We start from the raw sequence: 22905 nt of genomic DNA, 5'->3' as shown, positions 1-22905 counted from the left end.
GCATTGCTAGTGCTATGGGAGCTACGAAGGAAAGCAGTCTTGCCCACCATTCTACAGTTAGCACTTTCCCGTTATCGCCTTTTCTGTTTGCCTTGTGTGCCCTCGTCCTGTTAAAGCTTTGCCGACGTGTGTTTTTATGTTTGTCTTCATGTCCTTCATCCAAGCTGACACCAGCTATTACCAGCCTCCAATATCTTCACCTGATGCTCTGGTCTTCTGTAACCTTTCCTGGAGGCTCCAGAGTCTTTCTCACATCCTCCATGACCTCCTAATCCTTCGTGGTCCTTAGCCAGCCCTGTGGGCCTTTAACTGCTTCAAGAATGCCACATCTAATTTTGGGTCTGTATCTTTCGACTCCCATCGCTCTGGTCACAGGTCTTATTTCTGACCTTTCCTCTATAAAATCCGATTACTGCTGTTTAATCCTTCTTATTTAAACCTAATCTTCGAGCAGAACTTCACTATTCGGTACTCGGACCTGGAAAGTCAACACATTTTCCTGTTTGTACAGAGTGAAAGACGGTATTGCGAAGGGTCTCTGAGCCAAATCTCAATCCCAGCAGTAGGTGGGGGTGGTGACAGGAGGAGGTGAAACATTAGGAGGTGGTTAACATTAATGTTCACCCATGCAGTGGGGTATGGTGAGGACTACTCTACATGGACAAAAGTATTGGGACATCTGCTCATTCACTGTTTCTTTTGAAATCAAGGATTTATTAACCCTCTAGAGTCTAAATTGCATTTAGACTGTAGACTTGTATATAAGATAATACCCACATGTACACACACAAAATGAGACCCCATGTGACCTAAAGCACGGAGTGAAGAGTTACCCTGACCATTACCCTGAAAAACCCAGACTTTAGAAATTCTTAACATTTCCTGTGAAAACACACCTTTACTCAAGTGGACGGATTGCTTTGGTGCTTGAAACAGGTTAACCAGAGTCATAGCTTCACAAAAGCAAAGGAATGCCTGAATTCAATAGTTTATAAATGGTAAGAGGAAGAAGATGAGTTTCTGAGTGACCATTGGACAGTTTCACACAAAAAAAATAAATGGACGCATGATTCCACCAATTACAGATGAGAGGCAGATCAGCGCGATACCGAGATGAGTATGTTGACTCATCTTCACAGCCTCATGAATTCAGCATTCAGTGACAAGAGCTTCAGTGAGGTCAGGGTGTTGGATGATCACCACCCCTCTTCATGCTCAACTCCCCAACTCCTCCCAAAAGTATTGAATGGAGCACCATCCATCATTCCAGAGAACACAGTTCCACTGCTCCACAGCTCAATGCTGGGGGGCTGTATACCCCTCTAGCCCATATAGAGAGTGCTATTCCTATTGCCAGTACTTCTCTACAGGGTCTAGACAAGCTGTGTGTGTGTGTGCATTTGCACATGTGTCAGCAACCCTGTAACAAGCAGGGTGCCAGGCGCATTTCACACACAGTTGGCACAGGTGTCTAAGTGAGTCTTTAGTACTTACAGACTTAGGGTTGGCGTGGTAGCGGGTAGTGTCGCACACCACACTGTACCCAATCAGCCGGTCACCAGGGAACAGATAAGTCGTCCCCACTGGAGACAGTAACACCTCCTTCGTCTCCGGATAGAGCCACTCGATGGAGATGTCACTCAAAACTGGGGCCATGGACTTCTTCAAACACTTAATCATCTGCGGACACACAGGAATGAACACTGGGTCAGATAGTGGCTAGATCTCCCAATACTGGCCTGAAAACCCAACCCATACATATTCTCCCATATCACATGCAATGCTACCGACACTGGACACTCGACAGTGAAGCCCAGCACACGCCTTCTTCGACACATGCGCAGCCAGCCAGTGCTTCTTCCGGCTGGACCACGCTTATGTACCCTTATGTACAAGACTGTTCTTATTGGATTTACTATCCGTGACTCGTTTATGACTTGAGGGGGGCTTGAGAGAAAGCCCCTATTAAGCTCTATTATTCTGGCAGTGCAGTGGAGCTGAGGACCCAGCGCTTGTTGGCAGGGGCTGGCTTTGCTTGTAGACTTCTAGTGTCAGGAGCATTGCATTGGGAGTTATTCAATTATATAATATAATATTCAATATTCAATGGGAGGGGCCAATTTCAATTTCTAGACACATCACGGACTGAATACAAGGCATTTGATATTTTAAATTGGCCCCGCCCACTGAATATCAGATCTAACCAATGGCAGGGCTTGTTTAGGGCTTGTTTAGCCCATTTGTGCTGCACGCTATAGAATCCGATTCCCCAATTCCCAACTCCCAATGCAATGCTCCTGCCAATTTCAATTTCTAGACACATCACAGACTGAATACGAGGGATCTGATATCTGAAAATGCTAAAGATGTAGATATTAGAATCATTTTATATCTCTAAATCTACAAATTTGGTTTATATCATTAAAAAAAAGTGATTCCAAGCTTCCCACAGAAAACCGAGCGGGAGAAAGGAACATCTGTGCTGTCTGCGTCCACCACTTCCCCTAATTTATGTTTTAACTAAGCAGAATGAATTGTTAATTGCTAATAGTGGCGGGGGCTCCACCGTTTATATCCGGGCTATAATTGCATGGCAGTGACATTCAGAATAGCTGGCTGTCACAGTGGAGGATAAACATGTCAGTGAGAATGAAAACCTTGGGCTGCAGCCTTTCTCCCTCCGCCAGGAACTCAGCCGTGCCTCTGGAAACAGCGGAGAGACCCTCAATGAGCCGTCTGCAAGCTCCCTGCCCAATCCCAAATGTGTAGCACCTGCAAAACATGGCGTGAATCACCAGAATTGAATCTGATTCAAAATTCGAAGATTCAAAATACTGATCAGAATTGAGTCTAAAATTCCAGAACTGATGGAGTTCATTCACAGCCTCATCTCCACCCCTGACTTATCCATCACCTGCTTCTACTTCTGCTCAAGGCCGACTTCATGAGCTCTTAAACAGAGACTGATGTTCTTGAGTCACTGTACAGAGAAACCAGAGCTGTTGTTTTTTCTAAAAAAACTTTTAGTAGAACCTTGTTCTTGGTAGAACCCCCCAGCATTTCAAGCACGACAGGTCTGTCGATGATGTGGTCAACCTGACCCTGCACTTTATCCTGCAACATCTCGACAGCCATGGAAACTATGCTAGGGTTTTGTTTGTGGACTTTAGCTCGGCCTTTAACACTGTTGTGCCGCAGCTTCTTCAGGCCAAACGGTGATGAGTCTGCTTACAGAAAGGAAATTGAGCAGCTGGTGTCCTGGTGCAGCAACAACCACCTGCTGCTAAACACAGAAAAGACTGTAGAGATGGTGGTGGACTTCCGACGCAATCCACCCACCCTTCCCCCCCTCCACATCAACAACACTGCAGTATCAATGGTGGAGTCACTCAAGTTCCTGGGCACCACCATCTCCAGAGACTTGAAATGGGAGAAAAACATCATCTCCATCATCAAGAAAGCTCAACAAAGAATGTTCTTCTTGAGACAGCTCAAGAAATTCAACCTGCCACAGACCCTGATGATCCAGTTCTACACAGCGATCATCGAATCCATTATCACAGCCTCCATAACTATCTGGTTTGGTTCCTCCACCTCACAAGAAAGAACCAAATTCCAGCGCATCATCAGGACAGCAGAGAGGATCACTGGATGTAACCTGTCATCACTTCAGCAGATCTACACCAGCAGGGTGAGGAAGCGGGCTGGCAAGATTACATTTGACCCCTCACATCCTGGACACCTCCTCTTCCAGACACTCCCCTCTGGTAGAAGACTGCGGTCCATCAGAACCAGCACAACACGCCATGCTAACAGCTTCTTCCCCAGAGCTGTAGCGCTCCTTAACCACAGTGGACACCTCCCACTGTAAACCTCAAAACATACAACTGAACTGTACCAAACCGGACTGAACAGCTATTTTGCACTCTGCCTATTTGCACTATGACTATTTGCACACCTGTACAGATGTTCTTTTCTGTAAATATATTTTCGGCTCTTTATTACCTTTAGTACTTTTTACTTTTTTAATTTATCCCCTACCCTATTTATTGTTTAGTGTCATTTTCCTTTAGTTTAAGACTGTGTTCTGTGTTTTTTGTTACTTGTCATACGTGTTGCTCTCACCAAGACAAATTCCTTGTATGTGTAACATACTTGGTGAAATAAAGAGATTCTGATTCTGATTCTGATTCTCAATGTTCTTCAAGGAAAACATTTCTTGGGCATGATATGGTCGGTGTGAAGAACTGTTTTGAAGTTTTAAGAACCTCCACATAATGTTGTTGTTCTCAGAAGAACCCCCAGCATTTCAATGGAGTTCAACGTTCTCAGGAGAACCTTTTTGTAAATAATATGGTGAGTGTGAAGAACTGTTTAAAAAAACCTTAAAGAACCCCTTAGCATTTCAACTGAAAGTTCTTCAAAGAACCTTTTTTGTGAAAGGTTACAGTGGGTGTAAGGAACAGTTTGGAAGATTATAGAACCTCCACATTATATCAAAGAACAAATGGAAGGTTCTTTGAAGATCCTTTTTTTGTAAATTATTTGTTAAATGTATGAAGAACTGTTCCACAGCTTGAAGAACCCCTAGCATAGAACCCTAGAGGGTTCTTAAAAAAAACGTTTTTTCGTAAATGATATAGTGGGTGTGAAGAACTGTATGAAAGCTTAAAGAACCTCCAGAATATCAATGGAACATCGTTTGGAGAACCTTTTTTGCAAGTTACATGTTTAAACTGTAAACAACTGTTCCACAGCTTAAAGAACCCCTTAGCATTTAACTGAAGTAAATGATATGGTGGGTGTGAAGAACTGTATGAAAGCTTAAAGAACCCCCAGAATATCAATGGAACATCGTTTGGAAAACCTTTTTTGCAATTGTATGTTTAAAGTGTAAACAACTGTTTAAGAACCCCTTAGCATTTAACTGAAGGTTCTTCAAAGAACCTCTTTGTAAAAGGTAACGGTGGGTGTGAGGAACAGTTTAGAAGATTATAGAACCTCCACATCATGTCAAAAAAACCCTCATAGTTCAAAGGAAGGTTCTTTGGGGAACCTTTTTTTTGGAAATGATATGTTGGGTGTGAAGGCCTGCATGAAAGCTTAAAAAAACGCCACATAATGTCAAAGTTCTAGGAAGAACCCCTTACATTTCATCTATTCCACCTCATCCCCGACTTCCCAACTCATCTGGATGGAGCACCATCATCATTCCAGAGAACACAGTTCTTCCACTGCTCCACAGCTCAATGCTGGGGCCCTCTACACCCCTCCACTAGCCCATGCCTGGCATTAAGCAGCATGGTGCCAATAGGGTCATTATGTTTATCTGCTGCACAGAGTCCGATTCTATTGGCAGTACTTCTCTACATTCGTTAGAAGGGGTGTCCACATACATTTGGACATGTATTGTTTACTGACTGAGCGTATGCAGTGTTTTCAAACTGCAAACCTGATTAAAAAAACGGAATCTCCCAGAGCGTATCGATATATCCCCAGACAATATCCGCTTCATTAAGCGCTGCAGATTTATCGGTAGAGAAATCTGGCGAGCAGACCACTTTCAGCGAGCCAAAAAAGTGGATCATTAGCTGTGTTTTTCAGTGCCAAGATAAAGAAGTTCAGCTTTTTTTTACAAATCAGTAATCTCATTAGATTTGATGATTAAAATGTGGAGGCTTTGGACTGCTACGTCAGTGCTATCCACTGCATCTGGTGTGGCTCATGCATATCAGATGAAGGCAAAGTGATTAAGGGCTCAGCTCAACCTTTAGCATTGCCACTAACATCCGCAGGACACATCAGGGCTGGAGATTCATTGCTGTTTGCTCAGTGGCAGTTCAGCAAGGATTGGAGGTCTGGGCAGACTCTGCATGTTGCTAATGAAATCACTGAATGGCGTTCATCCTTTAAAAGGACAGAGCTTCTAAGTGGCCTCCGTATAGCGGAGGACAAACATGACTGACAAGAGCGCAGGTGTGGAAAGTGGAGAGAGCTCAAATCTGCAAAGAGACGCTACTATGGTGAGTGTGAGTGTTAATAAAGTAGTTTTACCTCTAGAAGTTTTATTTAAAGGTACCAAAGAATGCATTTGCTGATTAATTAAAAGCTTCTGGGAACCTAATTAGAGTTTTCTTTCTAAGGAAGTGAGTCTGGCTCCACTGGGCCCCCAGTGTAAATGTGCAAAGTGTATTTTATGAAGATCCTCACAAAGTCTAATAAACATCGGCTGTACTTCACCAGTATCTGCTGCTGTACTTCTCCACTCTATGAAGAATCTTTGGCCTGTAAAATGGGTTAGGTATACATTTACAGCATTTAGCAGACGCTCTTATCCAGAGCGACTTACAAAGTGCTTTGCTATTTATCCAAGAAAAACCTCAGCTAGTTAGAATAGACTAATAGTTCAAAGATACCTTTAAGCTTTAGACATTACTAAGCACAAGACACTAGGGTGACCATAGTACTCTATTCGTCCGAGTATTCTCTGAAGAGGAGGGTCTTCAGTCTGCGTTTGAAGACAGCGAGCGATTCAGCCGTTCGGACACCCAGGGGAAGCTCGTTCCACCACTTTGGTGCCAGGACAGAAAAAAGCCTGGACGCTTGTCTTCCGCGGATTTTGAGGGATGGCGGGTCGAGCCAAGTTGTACTCCAAGCTGGAAGGGCTCTTGGTGCGGATCGGCTTTTGACCATTGCCATCAAGTACGGAGGGGCTGGCTGGTCCGTTCTTGGCTTTGTAGGCCAGCGTCAGGGTTCTGAATCTGATGTGGGCAGCAGCTACAGGAAGCCAGTAAAGAGAGAATGCAGCAGTGGAGAGACATGGCTGAATTTAGGGACATTGAAGACGACCCGTGCCGCTGCATTCTGGATGAGTTGCAGGGGCCTGATGGTGCGCAGAGAGAGACCAGCATATGTCAGCATACCCCTGACCAACCCAATCACAAGGCTAACATGGCCCTGTCCTCTCTTTTCGGGTTGCTCAGACTAAAGCTAAACCTGGCGAGCTACAGCTCGAGCCGCAACTGGGGGAGCATCTGTCCCGCATGCCCCATCGTCCCGCTAGCATCTGGGTGGCAGTTTGGACGGGAGGTCCCAACGCAGCATTGTAGTGGAGTGGAGAAGTGTATGGCGCTGTTTCCCTATTTCTGCACTGTGTTATTTCAAACATATTAACAGAAACATCGAGAAACATCGAATTTATAGTGCCGTAGATCCCAAAGGGTTAAGACCAGAGAGTTTTTTTTTTTATCATAATATCATATATCCTCAAAACTTCTATTGATCTAAATCTAAATGTGATTCCTGGAGCTTTAATTTTTCTTCCTTGATGTGTAAACAGTAAAAGAATGATCACAGTTTATTCCTGAAGGATGAAAGGAGCTTATTACAGAATAACCAAAGATATTGTCGAATGTCTTTTCGAGCTGAACTCCACCTGAACTGTGTCTATTGTGTTGAACAAATAGCAGCCTGTGCTCTTCCGCCACCATTCAGACCCAAGCAATCTAGCGTTCAACTTCGCCTCTAAGTGAAAAAAAGAAAGTAAGACGTGTAAAAAAATCACAACTAGCTGTTCCTGCCTGGACAGATGTGAATACATATAAGAGGAGTGTTTCAGTGTTTCCTCTCGGCTCCTCTTTCAGCAATTTGGGAAATATGACATGAGAGATGAAATACAGGGAAACTACTGCAAAACTATCTATTCAGATCCATTCTGCACATATGGCATCTTTCCCCCACTGTAAACTGGCTGCTTTCCAGGTGAAAGATAAGGGCTGTACAGGGCTAGCATATTAAAGTTAGCTAGGTGAGCTAACCTGCCCATACACATTTACATTTATGGCATTTAGCAGACGCTCTTATCCAGAGCGACTTACAAGGTAACTCGTATTACAGAGGTGGGCCAATGTAGTGTTAGGAGTCTTGCCCAAGGACGCTATTGGTGTAGCACAGCAGAGTCACCCAGACTGGGAATCGAACCCCAGTCTCCCACGTAGTGTGGTAGCTCACTGGCAGGTAGTGGTGTTATCTGTTGCGCCACACCAAGGTGGGCCAATGTAGTGTTAGGAGTCTTGCCCAAGGACGCTATTGGTGTAGCACAGCAGAGTCACCCAGACTGGGAATCGAACCCCAGTCTCCCACGTAGTGTGGTAGCTCACTGGCAGGTAGTGGTGTTATCTGTTGCGCCACACCAACCACACGACCAATTGTTAACCAATCGACTGGCTGCCCCTGACAGATTTGCATGGGGTCTCTGCATTAACGTTGGGATGGGAGTGGATACTTGACTCTCGTGTTACCGTCACCAGTCTTACAACCCAATTACATTAATAAAGAAATCCTACTGTGAAAATTAGCAGCTCCATTATCATAACACTCTGTAGGCTATAGGCTGCGCTACACAGTGACTTAACTAAAGCAGCCAGAAGCGTCACGCCACGCAAAAGTAATGCTAGTTTCCACTAAGCAAGTTGGGCCGTGCCGACGGCACAGTAGTGTGGTAGCAATGTTGGATGAGGATGGTAGCCAGGCCATGCTAACGCTGCGGTAGAGATGTTGGATTAGTGTGGTATACGGGTCGTGGTACGCCACAGTAGTGATGTTGGATGAGGATGGTAGCCGGGCCGTGTGAACGCTGTGATAGCAATGTTGGATGAGGATGGTAGCCGGGCCATGCTAATGCTGCGGTAGAGATGATGGATGAGGATGGTAGCTGGGCCATGCTAACGCTGCGGTAGAGATGTTGGATAAGGATGGTAGCCAGGCCATGCTAACGCTGCGGTAGAGATGTTGGATGAGGATGGTAGCTGGGCCATGCTAATGCTGCGGTAGAGATGTTGGATGACGATGGTAGCTGGGCCATGTAAATGCTGCAATCAGGAAATCCCTTTGTTATTAAGCCCTCCCACCCAGCAGTCGAAAAGAGGCCATTGTGACCCTTGGTTCCTTTCAATATAGTCTATTTCATTTTTTACCATTAAATCTGCATTTATTCAACATTTTGCTCCTTAAAATCATCATCTGTGCTAAAACATCTACACTGGTCTACTACTGCTCCCTCACGCTCAGTTGAGCTGGATTTCTCCAGCAAAGTCAATATACGCAGTGATAAGAACACACAGCCAGAAACGTCCTACCTGGTGAATCGTGCATGACTGCGGACAAGCTCGATGACCTTCCCTGTATTATTGACCGCTCCATCAGTAAGCAGAAAGAGCAGGCGAGGATGACCACGCTGGACAGGCTGTCTTAGGATCCAGTTCAGCGGGGCCAGAAGGTTGGTTCCGCCCATGTCGGCCCGGATCTTCCTCATGTATTCGCAAGCAGCAGCTAAGCTTTCCTGCGAAGGAAGAAAAGAGCAGCTAGCATGAGCTAATTGGCACAATGCTACACGAACCCTACAATAAACCCCTATTACTAACCTAATTACTAACGTCATTAGCACGTCTGAGTGGATTTCAGCCGTGTTAAGTCAGACTTAAGGTCAAAATCATCGGTTCTAGATCAGTTCAGGAGAAAATGTCAGTTCATGAGGTTAAATGAGTTACTTGATTATTTAAAACGAAGGTTTGGAGAAAAATCTAATTTACTTCCTCTGAATGTAGTCTACTGCAGGCTGAGTCACTCTACGAATCGGGTGCCATTTGCATCCGAAATGTTCGATGAGATGCATTAGGCCCAAAAAAATGCACCAAACTGGTGCTGAGGTGGTGGTGGTGGTGGTGGTGGTGGTATGCCCCCCCCCCAATGAAAATCTGCTTAGGGCCCCATTAAGGCTTGGGCTTCCATTGCTTGTTAGCTACATTATCCTGTAAATGGCTGTAGTTCCATTTGCTACTAAAGAGATGTTGGCTAATGTTGGCTGAACTGTGTTTGAGATTAAGGGATCAGTGTGTAAAACAGGTCTCTGACCACTCAGAGATCTACTGGGAAATACAGCAGTAGCGGTCAGTCAGTGATGAACTGATTTGAATGAATGGAAAAGTAATTGACCACAAGCTTGCTGTGAGTGTGGATGTGTAGCTTCTCTGTTCTGACCTCTGGTGCTAATGAGAACACTCCTGCTAATTATAGTACACCTATTCCTATTTGGCTCAAGTGTATGGCATGAGTCATTTCACAAAACGGAATGGCCCAATAATGGGTTCTAGTGTAAAACGTCATGCAAAAAGACTCAAGATCTCTGAAAAAAAGACACTGGTAAATTCGGCCTAGATGACCTTGTGGCATTAAAGAAGTACTTCACTTGAAATGCCAGTATGTTCAGCAGTGAACAAAGAGAAGTGAGGAGCAGCTTGCGTGAACTGATTAGCGCTGTGCTAACGGTTCTCCTTTATTTTAGTTTGATTATAGTATCCTAGCATCAAGGCTGACAATGGTATTGATACATAGATGAAAAGGCAAATATCCAATTGCAATGTCCCTTATATAGCGCTTTTCACAATGGATATTCCAATATACAACTATCCAAATAAGCCAAAACAATATGTTAACAGAATCTGCTAGGGATCAACTTTCTTGTTCCAGCTCATCCAACAAATACTCAATTTGGAGGCCAGAGCAACGCCTTGAGCTCTCATTTGAATAAGCAAACATCTTCCATTGTTAAGTCTAGATGCTCTGATCCTCAGTGGTGGACAGTGTTAGCATGGGCACTCTTGACATGTGCCATTGATATGAGATGATCACTATATTTATATACTTTAGAATGCAATTAGTTATGAAGGATAAAAGAACATTGAGATAAACTGTGATTACACAAAATTCTGCAATTAATCGCAATTAACGTACACAATTAATCACAGTTAACTCTGAAAACAAATGTGATTAATCATGATTAACTACGTAGCAATGTCATGAATCAGGACTGACCATGCAAAACGATGTAATCCATTGCGATTATACAATATGATGTGATTAATTGCAATTAACTTGCATGATTAATCACAGTTAACTATGCAAAGAAAGTGATTAATCATGATTAACTACGTTACAACGTCATAAATCATAACTGACTACACAAAATTATGTGATTCATTCCAATTAACCTGCACAATTAATCACAGTTAACTATGCAAAAATGTGATTAATCATGATTAACTACGTTACAATATCATTAGTCATGACAAAAGTCATGACATGGCAAAATTATGTAATTCACTGTGATTACACAAAATTATGTGGTTTGTCACAATTAACTTGCATGATTAATCACAGTTAACTATGCCCAAAAAAGTGACATAATTGACTGTACAAAAAGACGTGATTAATCGTGATTAATTGTGATTAATTGTAATTAACTAACAAGATGAATTTCTACTAACTATGCCAAAAAATGGATCATCACTGCAAAACAATGATTGTAATTACACACATTTGTGCGATCGACAAGTACAAAGAAAGACATTAGACAAGATTTGCACTGGCGATGCAAAATTATGCAAATGTTAATGATTACAAAAAGATGCAATTAATCACAATGAACTAAGATGATTTGTGATGTTGAACTACATTAAATATTGTGATGAACCACAATTCAATATTTTAATCATTTCACAGCCCTAAATATAAGACATATGTGTGTACACAAACATGTCAACATGCACATCTATCATAAAAAAATATGAGTGAAGTAATCCTTTCACAAAACCCACTGCCAAATACCATTAGACAGACAAAAAGCGAGAACAGGACAGGTGGGGGTGAATTGACCGCACTGTTGTGGCTCCTGGTGGGTGCTGTACCTCATCGTAGCTCTGACTGGTGGCAAACAGAGTTTTGAACGTCGAGCCGAAGCCGATAATATTGAACATGCAGGCGGGGAAGAGGCTTTTCAGTATCACCACCATGGCATCCTGGCAACACAGCAAAGATGGAGCGAGGTTAATGGAGAGAGGGGAAGAAGTAAAAGCTGAATAGACAGGGTACAAAAGAAGGCCGGGGAAGGACAGAGGGCAAGAGAGCAGAGGAGAGCCGGAGAAAAGGTCAGGCCAGAGCCCCTTTTTGTACTGTATTACAATGGAAATGCATTCATCACCATTCACTGCACTGGAAACACTTATCTTATGGCTCACCATACAAGTGAGCAATTACAGCCTGCATCTGTTGCTATGCAGAATTTGTTAGGCACCCTTCACTCCATCATTGGTCACTGGTCATTACACAGAGCTGCTGATGAGCAGATACTGTCTGAATGGTGGACTATATTAGTATATTCTTTATGGACAACCCATGAAAAGTTTTGTCCAATCAGACGAAAGACATGTCTTTTAAACATCATTTGTAAAATGTAATTAATATAAATGCCCCAACTACCCCCCCCCCCCCCCCCCCCCCGCCTCTTTTTCTGACCTGCCCCGATGCAACGCCACCGGGCAAGCAACACAATTTTGAGGACAGTGCTAGGTACCCCGCTCTGATGAATTGGAAGCCCATGGGGCCCTGAGTGGTCCAGCAGAAAAAGCTGCTGTCACTATGACCAGAGGATTGCTAGTTCGTGCTTGTTCAAATCCTAGTAGCCATTGGCAGCCAGAGCCCAGAGAGAGTGCAACTAGCCCTGCTCTCTCCAAGGTTTTAGAGCGTTGGTTGCCCGGCCTTTAGAAGAAGGCTGTAGATGCAGATGAGCCTGGAAAGGAGTTTAAAAATGCAGAAAGGTGTGCGGTTCTCCCGCTGGTAAAACAGAGCATTTTCATGTTCCACTGTATAATACTGTAGCTCCACACTGCAGAACCTCAACTAACGGGACTAATGTCCGTTAATGGGGCCTTAAGCCCACCAGATGGCACTCTGAACACCGTGGTAAAAAAAAAAAGACTCTGAGCTGGATAGGGATTAAAATAGCCGATGCCCGATCCATTCAAATATGCCTGGATCGGCCCCGGTCCCGATCGACTGGATCAGATCGGTACATCCCTATCTCAAACCCATTTCCTCTTTTTCCATCCGTCTCCCCATCCCCAGGGATAAACCTGGACGGCTGACATTTCCTCTGGGGATGAAGTTATCTCCAAGGTCAGGCGTGTTTCTGGAGGGATATCGTTATCATTAGGCTGACCTGCTCCGTAAAGGTGGGCTTCTGTGGTGGTGCCGGCGGTGCAGGAGCATCCTCAATCAAACCCGGAGTGAGTCATCGCTGCCTCGTGCGTCACACACGCCTGGCTTCAGCAAGCAGCACACACTCGTCAGCGTGTTTGCTTCTACTCACTCACCCTCCCAACACCGCAGCCCAAATCACTCATGCAGCTGGTGGCGTGCAGACCAGAATGAGTGTCCAGGCTGGACTCTGCTGTAACGGTCTTAACGGTCTTATTGCGACTTATTGTATAGCCAAGCAAGGTGCATGTAGGATCTCCAAAAAGACAAAGTTAAAGATGAAAAATTCATCCAAATTAGTGCATCAAAAGTTTGAGCACCGCAAGATGTTTGAGATCTCAGATAACTTCCACAAAGGGCTGAGACCTTCGGTAGCTTGTTAGGGCTATGGATTGTTCATATTCGTGATTGTTATGAAAAGCCAGGTGATGCAAACTGCTTGGAGGATTGCTAGAAAGTAGGGGTGCAATGACCCATCAACTTATATAGACTAAAATACAAAAAAAAAAAATAATACAACAAAAATTGATGGTAACTAGTTTAATAGTCGACTAGTTGGTAATGTCATCACGTGTGCTTCTCGCGCTAAGAAAGTTTAACCATAACAGTGTGAAATACAGTCTTCCAATCAGCTAGCTAGTTACGCAAAAACTCACGCCCTTCAACAAAACGAGCCAATCAGCTTACTGGTTACCTTTGTGCATTAATAATCAATTATTTATGTCAGTATCGAAATAGTCCTGCATCCTCACTTACAAAAGTCAGCGTTAGGAACATCTAAACAAGCCTGAAGCATTTTGGAAACCAGTCCTGTGGGCTGATGAAGTTAACCCCTTAACCCCAAAAAGGCTTATTGCACACTAAGATGTATTACTCACTAACTACAGGGACATCTGTACCAACTGGAGGTGTTTTTCTTTGGTAGTAGAAGTTTATAATAACATCTACTGCCCGCTGGTGGTCCATACGTGTTTTGAGGGGTTAACATTCACAGTGAGCGAAGGTATGAAAAGAACACCTTTCCAACTGTTAAGCACCGGGGTGGGCTGATCATGCTTCAGGCTTGTGTTGCAGCCAGTGGTAAATGGGAACATTTCAGTGGTAGAGGGAAGAATGGATGTCATTCGCTCTCCAAGTATGTTCCACCACACCAACAATATCTGGTCAGGGGTGGTCCTATGGTGGCCACGTTTTGTTCTGACGGAGGGGGCTGATAAGTTGTGCAGCAATTGCAACTGTGCTGCCTAAGCCTGCAATGTGTAGCAATCCTTACCTTAACCCGGCTGATGTTGACCCCGCTCATGCTCCCGCTGCGGTCAATAAGGAAGATGAACTCTCCCTGGACTCTCCGCAGGTCAGAGGTCATGGACTGCAGGTCTGGGCAGAAGTTCAGCATGACCACAGGGTTGTGGAGGATGTCCTTGTGGAGCCTTTTATGGATGATATCCACCTACACAGGGCAGAAAACCAGTGGGATAGGTGCAGAAGTGAAGCTTCTTGGCTTCCATTAGCTGAAGCAGTGCTTAGCAGTCTAAATGCTAAAACGCCTATTTAATGCAAAGTATTTCTCAGGTTTCTTGTTGCTCGGAGTTTGATGATGCTGTCCTAATATTTGGAGTGTTCTGTGCGAAAGAATGCCACAGAATTCTCATAAAAAAGGATGAAACTATTGAATAATTCAATTCTTCCGAGCCAACAAAGTAGCAATTACCCTTTCAGGAGATTACGTTCTTTGTCAGTAAATTACATTTAGGTGTTTATGTATTCTAATGCAGCTGAAATGGGCTAAATGAAAATCCAGTTAAATGAATGTGCGCAGGATTCGCCATACTCCATTATTAATGGATCTCATATCCCGGCAAATTAGCGCACGCTCCTGCTCTCGTCCTCTGATATCCAAACCTCTTTCTTTCTTCTTTCCCTTCCTCGCAGTTCTGAAGCTTTAATTGTTGGTGCAAACATGTCAGAAAGGGAAAAAAAGAGGTGCTCAAGACCTCTTCTACCACCCCGTAGGTAGAAACGCCAAGACCACTCCGCCGAAGACCTCAGGTGGTTTCCATAGAAACCCCTTTTCATTGCCCATCATTTTTGCAGCTGAATGTTCTCGGCCTCTTGCTGAGGAATAACGGTCATTTAAGGATCTAATTGCAAACCTGCCTTTGTGCGAATACTGGCAAGGAGAACACATCTGCCCTAACATTCCTTGCAAATTCACACTGCATTTCACACAAGACCAAAAACTAAAAACACACGCATGGAAGAAGACTGTTTTTGATCAGTTTGGGCAGCGTATGAAGGGTTGGGCTCCAAAAAAAGCCATTTTTATGTGTTTTTATTGCGAGTATGAGAACAAGAACTCTTTGAAATAACACTTAGTCTGAGCATAGTCTATGTCAGAATTACAGACAAACAATCTGACGTGATTAACAGCACATAAGGGGCCCTATTTTAGGGCGAGCCATCAACCGCATACCGCATAGCTTGATTTAAGGCATGTCGGTGTGTCTTTACTATCATAACAATGGGAAAGGTTCACCTTGCGTGGCTCGAAAAGTCATGTACTGGGTCTCTTAATTAATCAGGGGTGTTTTTTTGGGGGTCACGCACAGTAATAAACCAATCAGCACGTCTCTCGCCGCCCCCTTTAAGAGCCAGGTGCGGTCTGTCTGACCTTGGCGGGTTGCTATTTCCGTGGTGTAAAGTGTGGGGAGGTGTACGAGCGTGCACGCACCTGTGTTGACAATTCACTACCAAGATAGCAACGAACGTCTGACTGTTGACATCTGCCTAGGCTATTTTCAGTCAGTGGAGACCACCATTGAGACCACCACGCCCATCGCGAGCAGCATTGCTATTTAAACGCTGCAGACGGAAGTCGTGATAATAGACTGTTGGCGGGGTGTAAGATAGCAGTGAGCATCGCGGCACGCCTTGCACAGGGTGTAAGATGGGGCACAAATAGGTCGGTAGAACTGATTTTACTGAGCACTTCTGTCACAGGTGCGTCACTCCAACAAACAAGATGCAGGAAGTGTGCATTAGCTGGAGCTCTACATGAGTATAGCTTTGCTCAGTTCCTGTAGCGTTCAGAAACACTCTCCTGCTGGTGCATTACTCAACGCTCGAGTAATGAACTCATCAGATAAGCTTCTAATTATCAGCTCATTATCGATGTACTACATCAAATAATCATCAGCTCATTATAGACGTTAGGTCTGCTGCTTTCTCCCTCTGCTGTAAGTCGTTTGTCAGCTTTCAGACTACAGCTCCAAGGCCTAAGGTCCTGTTCTGACCTGCTGTTTCTATAGTTCATCATCGCAGAAGCTGGACATTAATTAATTGCCTGGCTCTTTTACTTTTTTTTCCCCTCATCCTGACCTTATCTCCTTCTCTCTGCCCTGCCCCACCCCCCTCTTCTCTCTCTCTCTTACTTTCTTTTCATTGCTGGAGTCCTTCTTGGTGGCTTTTATGTAGTCGCTCCTGCCCTTCAGATGTTCGTCATACTCCTCCAGTGTCATGTCCCCGTCTTCAATTAGCACATGGGGAAGATGCGGTTCTGTAGATGGCAAACAGAACATCTGGAGATCAGAGCAATTTCAGGCTCTCACCAAAACATGTAATTACAGTGATAGTTCAGAAATCCTATTTATATTAAAACATATTTTTTATTGTACTGGTGGGTGCGACTGTAGTAAAGGTCATGTGTATAAGGTGAGTTATCTGGTGTTATTCTTTCACTGGTATGATTAGCTAGCTGGCCAACCTTTATGATGAGCTCATATTATATATAATTTTATATATATATAACTATAAATTTAACCTAAAACATTAGATTTTCACTCAAGTCACTCTGCAAGTCACTCGGAATAACAGCATCTGGTAAATGCCTTAAATTTAAATGTTAGTGATGTTACAAAAATCCAATCAAATAAGACTATAATAGAAAATGAGGTTGTTTATTTATTGAGGAATATGATCCAATATTCCACTATATGTGAGCATCAAAAGTATTAAAAACTTTTAAGCTTAGCAGAACATTAAATTGGGGTCCACTTTTGCCACCCTACACCTCTACACCGGCCGCAGGTTCAGTCTAACGAGCCCAGGTGAACAGACTGAAAAGGCCTGCTCAGTCAATACACGGGGGGAGCGAACCAGGAGAGAGCACAGACTGAGCTGCCAGAGACTAGACGTGAATTCTGTACGTGTGTTGAGACTATTAGAGCTGTTGTTTGGGTGGAGGGTGAGGGTGGTGGAGGGTGAGTTGAAATAAAGGTTGGTGAGTCACTTGAGCCATGTGTTTGTGTTGTCTCTGAGCCTCGGTCCATACCCTCTTCCCAGGGGATCGCCACACTACTTTTATGAAAATCTGCTGTTCCATACAAATCATGTAGCGATTGTGTCATTTCAACAGTCCCTTTTCTGTGCACGTTTTTGCAAAATGGTAGCAGGTTTATCCGTAGCTTTTTCTTCTTTTGCTTGCTTGGATAGCAATGAACAACAGCACTGTCTGGAGTCACAGCAGTTCACCGTGCATGAACACCTGCAAACATGGAGCCGTTCTCTGAGGAGAAGGTTTTTTCAGCCATGCAGGCGAGAAGACGAACCGATCAGGCAACCCCATGCGTCGCGACAGACTCTGCAGCGGTCCGGTTAACTAAAGCTAAAATCCACCTGTTTAGTGGATAAAGCCTCATATCTGAGAGCACAGAGTCAAGGGAATGGTCTTGGGAGTCTTTCCCAGTGTTTTCAGGCCTATTTAGTAGACTGGCTCATCCAGGTTTGCTAGCTTTCCGTCATACCCTCACTGAACTTAGCATTTCTCAGTGAACCACTCAGTGAACTTCCAAAGGTTTCGGTGCCTGGATTCCAGATGTTTCTGTGAACTGCAGCAATTCATTAGCTTCTTTTCTCTTCAGCTTTCAGCAGTCTGTAAAAGGAGAGCTCTGGGTTCCTGCTGAATTAGTTTTATACAATCAATCGCACAACAGCTCTTTCCCATTTTTTTGTGTTTTTGCAAAAAACGCTAACACTGCCACTCAGTCTGCATGGCCACAGTGACTCCCGCCACCTGTGATGTCACGTTCATACCCTCTATTAAAGTGTAATGCTAATGAATAGCAAGATCTGATGCTCAAATTGTGCATAAATACTGCCAAAGCAACGTATCGACTACGATTGATGAGGCCTGCTTGGCTATTTTCCCAAGGGTTCCCAAAAGTGAGCCGTTAGCTCGCACGTAGCAAATGTCGTATTTTAGCTCTTTAACAGCCTTGTTATTCAGTGAATCCAGTGATATTAAGAAGAAATCTGTACACATGGAACAAAAAACATGTCAGCCATGTGGAGCTGTGGTCAATGGCTTTTGAACCCTTGATCTGTTGCTGCTGCTGCTGCTCCAGCAATCAATCGACCGGCTGATGCAGGTCAGCCAGTGATGAGAGAATCCGGACAAAGCAGAGGAAAGAGCTGGAAAGAGCCTGCAGGATGAGTTACCATGTCATTGTGCGAGAATATTAGCTCCATTATTAGCACTGTGCGCACACATGCTGGGAGGAGGGTGGCATGGGGAACCGGGAGCAGATTGCTTGTGGATGTCTAAAGTATAAGAATACTTTCCGTTTGGGTCATGGTTTATCCTGGCAAAGGCCTTCAAGTCCTGCAGAGCAAAACTGAAGTATAAAAGGAGTATTTTAGTAAAAAGCTGCAGTTTTGTGATACTGTTATAGACCAGAGGTACTCGATAGGCAGACTCCGGTCCGGGTCCAGACCTAAATGAATTCTAATGCAAATTTTGTTCACCAAATAAATCGCGGAGAGAAAACTTTTCTATACCAGCAGTGATTTAATAGTCATTTAGACTCAGAGCACCAATGTCTTATCATCCAAAAAACACTAATTACGCTAAGCAACAACTTGGTAAGGGTAGCATTGGCTCAGTTGGCTCAGATTTCGAAAGAAGCAATGAATGAGCCAGTGTCCGGATACTTTTGTCCCTTTTTTGAGGACTATTCTTTGGTACTTTGTGGGATGCATAGAATGTATATTACTCTTCAACCGGGTGGAATTTGGTAAGTGGACCTGTTAGATATATACTGAGTACCCCTGTTATAGACAATGTCCGATCCAGATAAGGGGAAAATTGGATTTTCAAGTGTACTTATCCTGTAAACAAGGGGTTTGTCGGCCCTGGGGACCAGAGGGGGGGTTGCTCAGAAGTGGCCTTAAAAACGTCTTATGAGTTACTTACTAAAATTCTGTCAAATGATCATTTTTCAGTTTATTCAGTCTACTTTGGGTTCAATTCCTTGGAACATTATTTGAAGCTAAGTTGCTCTGGATAAGAAGAAGTCTCAGACATGCTGGATTGGTTTCTGCTTCACTGGCTGCTGGTCAGTCTTGAGGAGGGATGGCCTGAACAGGCAGATTTATTTCTCCCATTTCTCTGAGACAAGAGATGGAGGTCAGTGTGAGCGAGGTCTGGGAGTGAAGAGTGTAATAAAGGGAGGAAAGAAGGTGGGAGGGGGGGTCTCAGAGCTCGGAGCTGCCGGAGGACGTCTGAGCGGCAGCCCACACCAGGCAGCAGTGAGGGAGGTTATGGAGCGAGGAATGATGTTTCAATAGTTTCTGATCTAATAAACAGCCCACACTCGGCGGGGGTGTGCAGAAGCATTAAGGCACATTAAGGGGAAGCCTTAAGGCTGGCTGGATTCGAGAGGCTCTGTTGTGCCGTTAACACACAGCGTAGAGAACAGAGGGTCGGTGTGTGTGTGTGTTTGTCTGTCTGTGTCCTCCCCAGGCTTGCCCCCAGTTCTGCCGGGCTCAGTAACGGCATGACGGCTTGTGTGACCACAGGTGGTAAGGAGTTTTAGAGCGCGGTGGGCTAGAATGCGTCACACGCTCTGCAGAGTACTACAGTGGTCCATGAGTACATGTGCATGAGGCGCTTCGCTGCCCCCGCAACATGTACTCACCATGACCTTGCGATATGGTCAATTATTTATAATAATTTATAAAGTAATTCATTTCAATTTATTCAAAAAATAGATATCCATTTGGACTGGCTCCCGATCCATTATTTCAGGATATTTCGGGTAGACTCACCACGACCCAGACCAGAGGAAAAAATTACATTAACAAATGATGGGACTGCACACTTAATTAGACTTGCTATTGTATGGTAACACACATCCCTTCCATGTGATGTCCTGGAGAGGCTTGAGGGTAATGCTGCGTCCAATTTACCTCGGAAGTGGGATGTCGGAGCTGGGAATGACGTCACACACAAGTAACATTCAGATAACTGTACAGACTTCGCCTAAAGAGTTCGGCACAACTGGTTTGACAATCCTTTACTGGTGTTTTATGGTGAATCTAACCAAATATGTCCCACCTTTTATGTTAGCATTGTCCCAGGTTAGCATTGTGCGTGATACCAGTTGATAACAACACATTATGCTGTAGTTTGCGTGTCCAACTATTAAGGAAAGACATGCACAGTTGGACAGTACTGTGTGTGTGACTGATTTTATGGGACACAAATAGATAGAAGTGCTAGTAATGTATAGCACTACTACTGGACAATGCTTGCTAACAATGCTAACCTGGGACATATTTTGGTTAGATTCACCATAAAATGGCAGTAAAGGACTGTCAAACCAGCTGTGGAAAACTGAAGACAGAAGTCTTTAGTTTTGCAGTAGTGCGATGTGGGGGAGAGTATGTACGGGTTGGGTAATTGGCTGTCCAAAAAAAATGGGTGAAAAATCTGATAAATTGAAAAGAAAATGCTAGCCTAGTCTCCTCACTTTTTGACAGGCCCAAAGACCCTCTTAGCTGCTGTGCCACTTGAGATCCAAGGTGCTATGCCAGTAGAGAGTCAGTCCTTTAGTGTCCATGTGGTTCCATCCTTCCGTATTGAAGACATAAGAAGAAACAAGCGGACCAAACAAGCCTCTTTCTTCTCTGGCAAGCTGAATAACACCATCTGTCTGCCAAGGTTGCAATCTTAGGCCATTTGGTTTTTGCCATACTTCTCCACAGCTGTGACAGCTGGATCTTGTACAGTAGACCTATCAAAACACTGAAGCCTTTTAAAGTAACTCCCTCTACCAGTCCTTCACCGATGATTACAAAGGGGGGGGGGTCCATCAATAGGATTGTGATGCAATTCTTAAATGGGCAATAGTAGCAAGATCCATGCAGTTTATCCATTCCGTAGATATACTTCCAAACCACTCCATCCAAGAGGGCCATATACTCTCCATCTAGGAGGGTCAATAGTGAGTCGGAAAAGGATACTGATGTCTGAAGAGGACAATTGCTGTGCCTGTATAGCACGAGCAGAGAAAGATGGTAGCAACAGCTGCAAAAAAGTGATGCAAGCCCCATTGCAAATTAGGTTCATTATCCAAATGTGCAAACTTTCTGTTGTTGGCAATGAACTAATCAAACGAGACCAATTTAAATAGCTCAGCACGACTAAAATGAGAATCAGGTGCAGAACATCAGCTGCAGAAGATCAGAACTTGGTTAGAAAGGATTCAGGAGGAGCCCGTCTTATTTAAACCTCAGGTATTTACAGCCTGGTTGTACCTTTTCTACCTGGATAGTATCTGGATCTAAAAAGTGTGACCAGATGAGATCCGATTTTGCGTGAGAAGCACAACATCCCGTATATCATTTCTGTTTTACTCCGTTTTACCTGCAAACAACTAGTTTTTATCAAAACTGCCGGGCTCCGGAGACTGTGAACAGTTACAGTCTGGTGAGGTATGGTGGAGGTTCTACAACACTGTGGAACAACAGATGGTTCTCACATTATTGTAACAGAAAATGTGACAGACCACAAGGGAACAAACTCTATAATCCCGCTCCCATCTACCGGTTAGTAATCATGATCACGAGCACTCACTTACACACACATGAGAAGATACAGAGAGCAAACAGGAAAGAGAAAAGCCAAGATCCACAGTAATAATGACTGGTATTTATGTTTCATTTTTCTTCTGACAGACGTATTTTCGCTTGCCTGAGGAAATCGGATCACAGAAAACGCATTGCATTCATGTTTGTATTAAATGTGGATGAGATCTATCTCTGACCACTTCCAAATCTGGTCCGATCCAATCACAATCCATCTAGAAAGTGCTTTTTTATGACATCTGAAGGTGATCCGGTCACCAGAAACGCATGGCAGTGCCAACATGCGTAAACAGCCTCTTAGGTTGGTTTGCTCTGATTCTTGAAGTGAGTGATGAAGATCATAATGGCCAGATCCAAAGAGCTCTCTGAGGCCTTCAGAAAGAAAGCTGAAGATGCAGATGAGTCCAGGAAGGGGTTTAAAAGATCTCAGAACAATTTGAAATCAGCCGTTGTAATGTACATGTAAAAAAGTTGTGTAAAGAAGTCTCAAACAATCCTAGAATGGCATTATGGGAAACTACAGGTAGCTCTTACCACAGCTGAAGTCAAAGTATAGCATCTACCGTCCGAAAGAAACCTGACTAGTCTGATTTTAATGGGACGTATGCAAGGAGGAAACCTTAGCCGTCTGAAACATCAGGGCAAGACTAGAGAACAGCTAGACACAGACCAGGACTTCTGGCATGGTCGTTCTTCTGCCCAATTTGGAAGGCCAATTACCCATTGTCCATTACCCTCGTTCATGTGAACTTCCCATCACTAGCAATGCTCCCAACTTTAGAGGTGGTGAAGGCCAGCACATGTCTCCTCCGACACAAGTCTAGCCATCCACCACCTCTTTACCAACTGCCGATGATGCAGCATCGCTAGGAGTGATGTGGGGTGGAA

The 22905-nt window shown here is 44.1% G+C and overlaps 1 protein-coding gene across 3 annotated transcripts in view; it reads right to left on the bottom strand.

The window, feature by feature from the left end:
- The window catches only part of vwa5b1 (von Willebrand factor A domain containing 5B1), a 56885-nt gene that overhangs the window by 18161 nt on the left and 15819 nt on the right, over positions 1-22905 (bottom strand). For all 3 annotated transcript variants that reach the window (XM_072656358.1, XM_072656359.1, XM_072656360.1), the window contains 6 exons: positions 16524-16648; positions 14366-14542; positions 11745-11855; positions 9138-9340; positions 2658-2772; positions 1495-1680 (listed from right to left, as the gene is read on the bottom strand). In XM_072656358.1, the coding sequence (XP_072512459.1) occupies positions 1495-1680; positions 2658-2772; positions 9138-9340; positions 11745-11855; positions 14366-14542; positions 16524-16648 (917 nt within the window). The remainder of the gene's footprint in view (positions 1-1494; positions 1681-2657; positions 2773-9137; positions 9341-11744; positions 11856-14365; positions 14543-16523; positions 16649-22905) is intronic.

Source organism: Salminus brasiliensis, chromosome 14, assembly GCF_030463535.1.
Source record: "Salminus brasiliensis chromosome 14, fSalBra1.hap2, whole genome shotgun sequence".
In the NCBI taxonomy this organism is placed as follows: domain Eukaryota; kingdom Metazoa; phylum Chordata; class Actinopteri; order Characiformes; family Bryconidae; genus Salminus; species Salminus brasiliensis.
The sequence above is the reverse complement of the archived record's forward strand: the minus strand, read 5'-3'. Positions and strand labels throughout refer to the sequence as shown.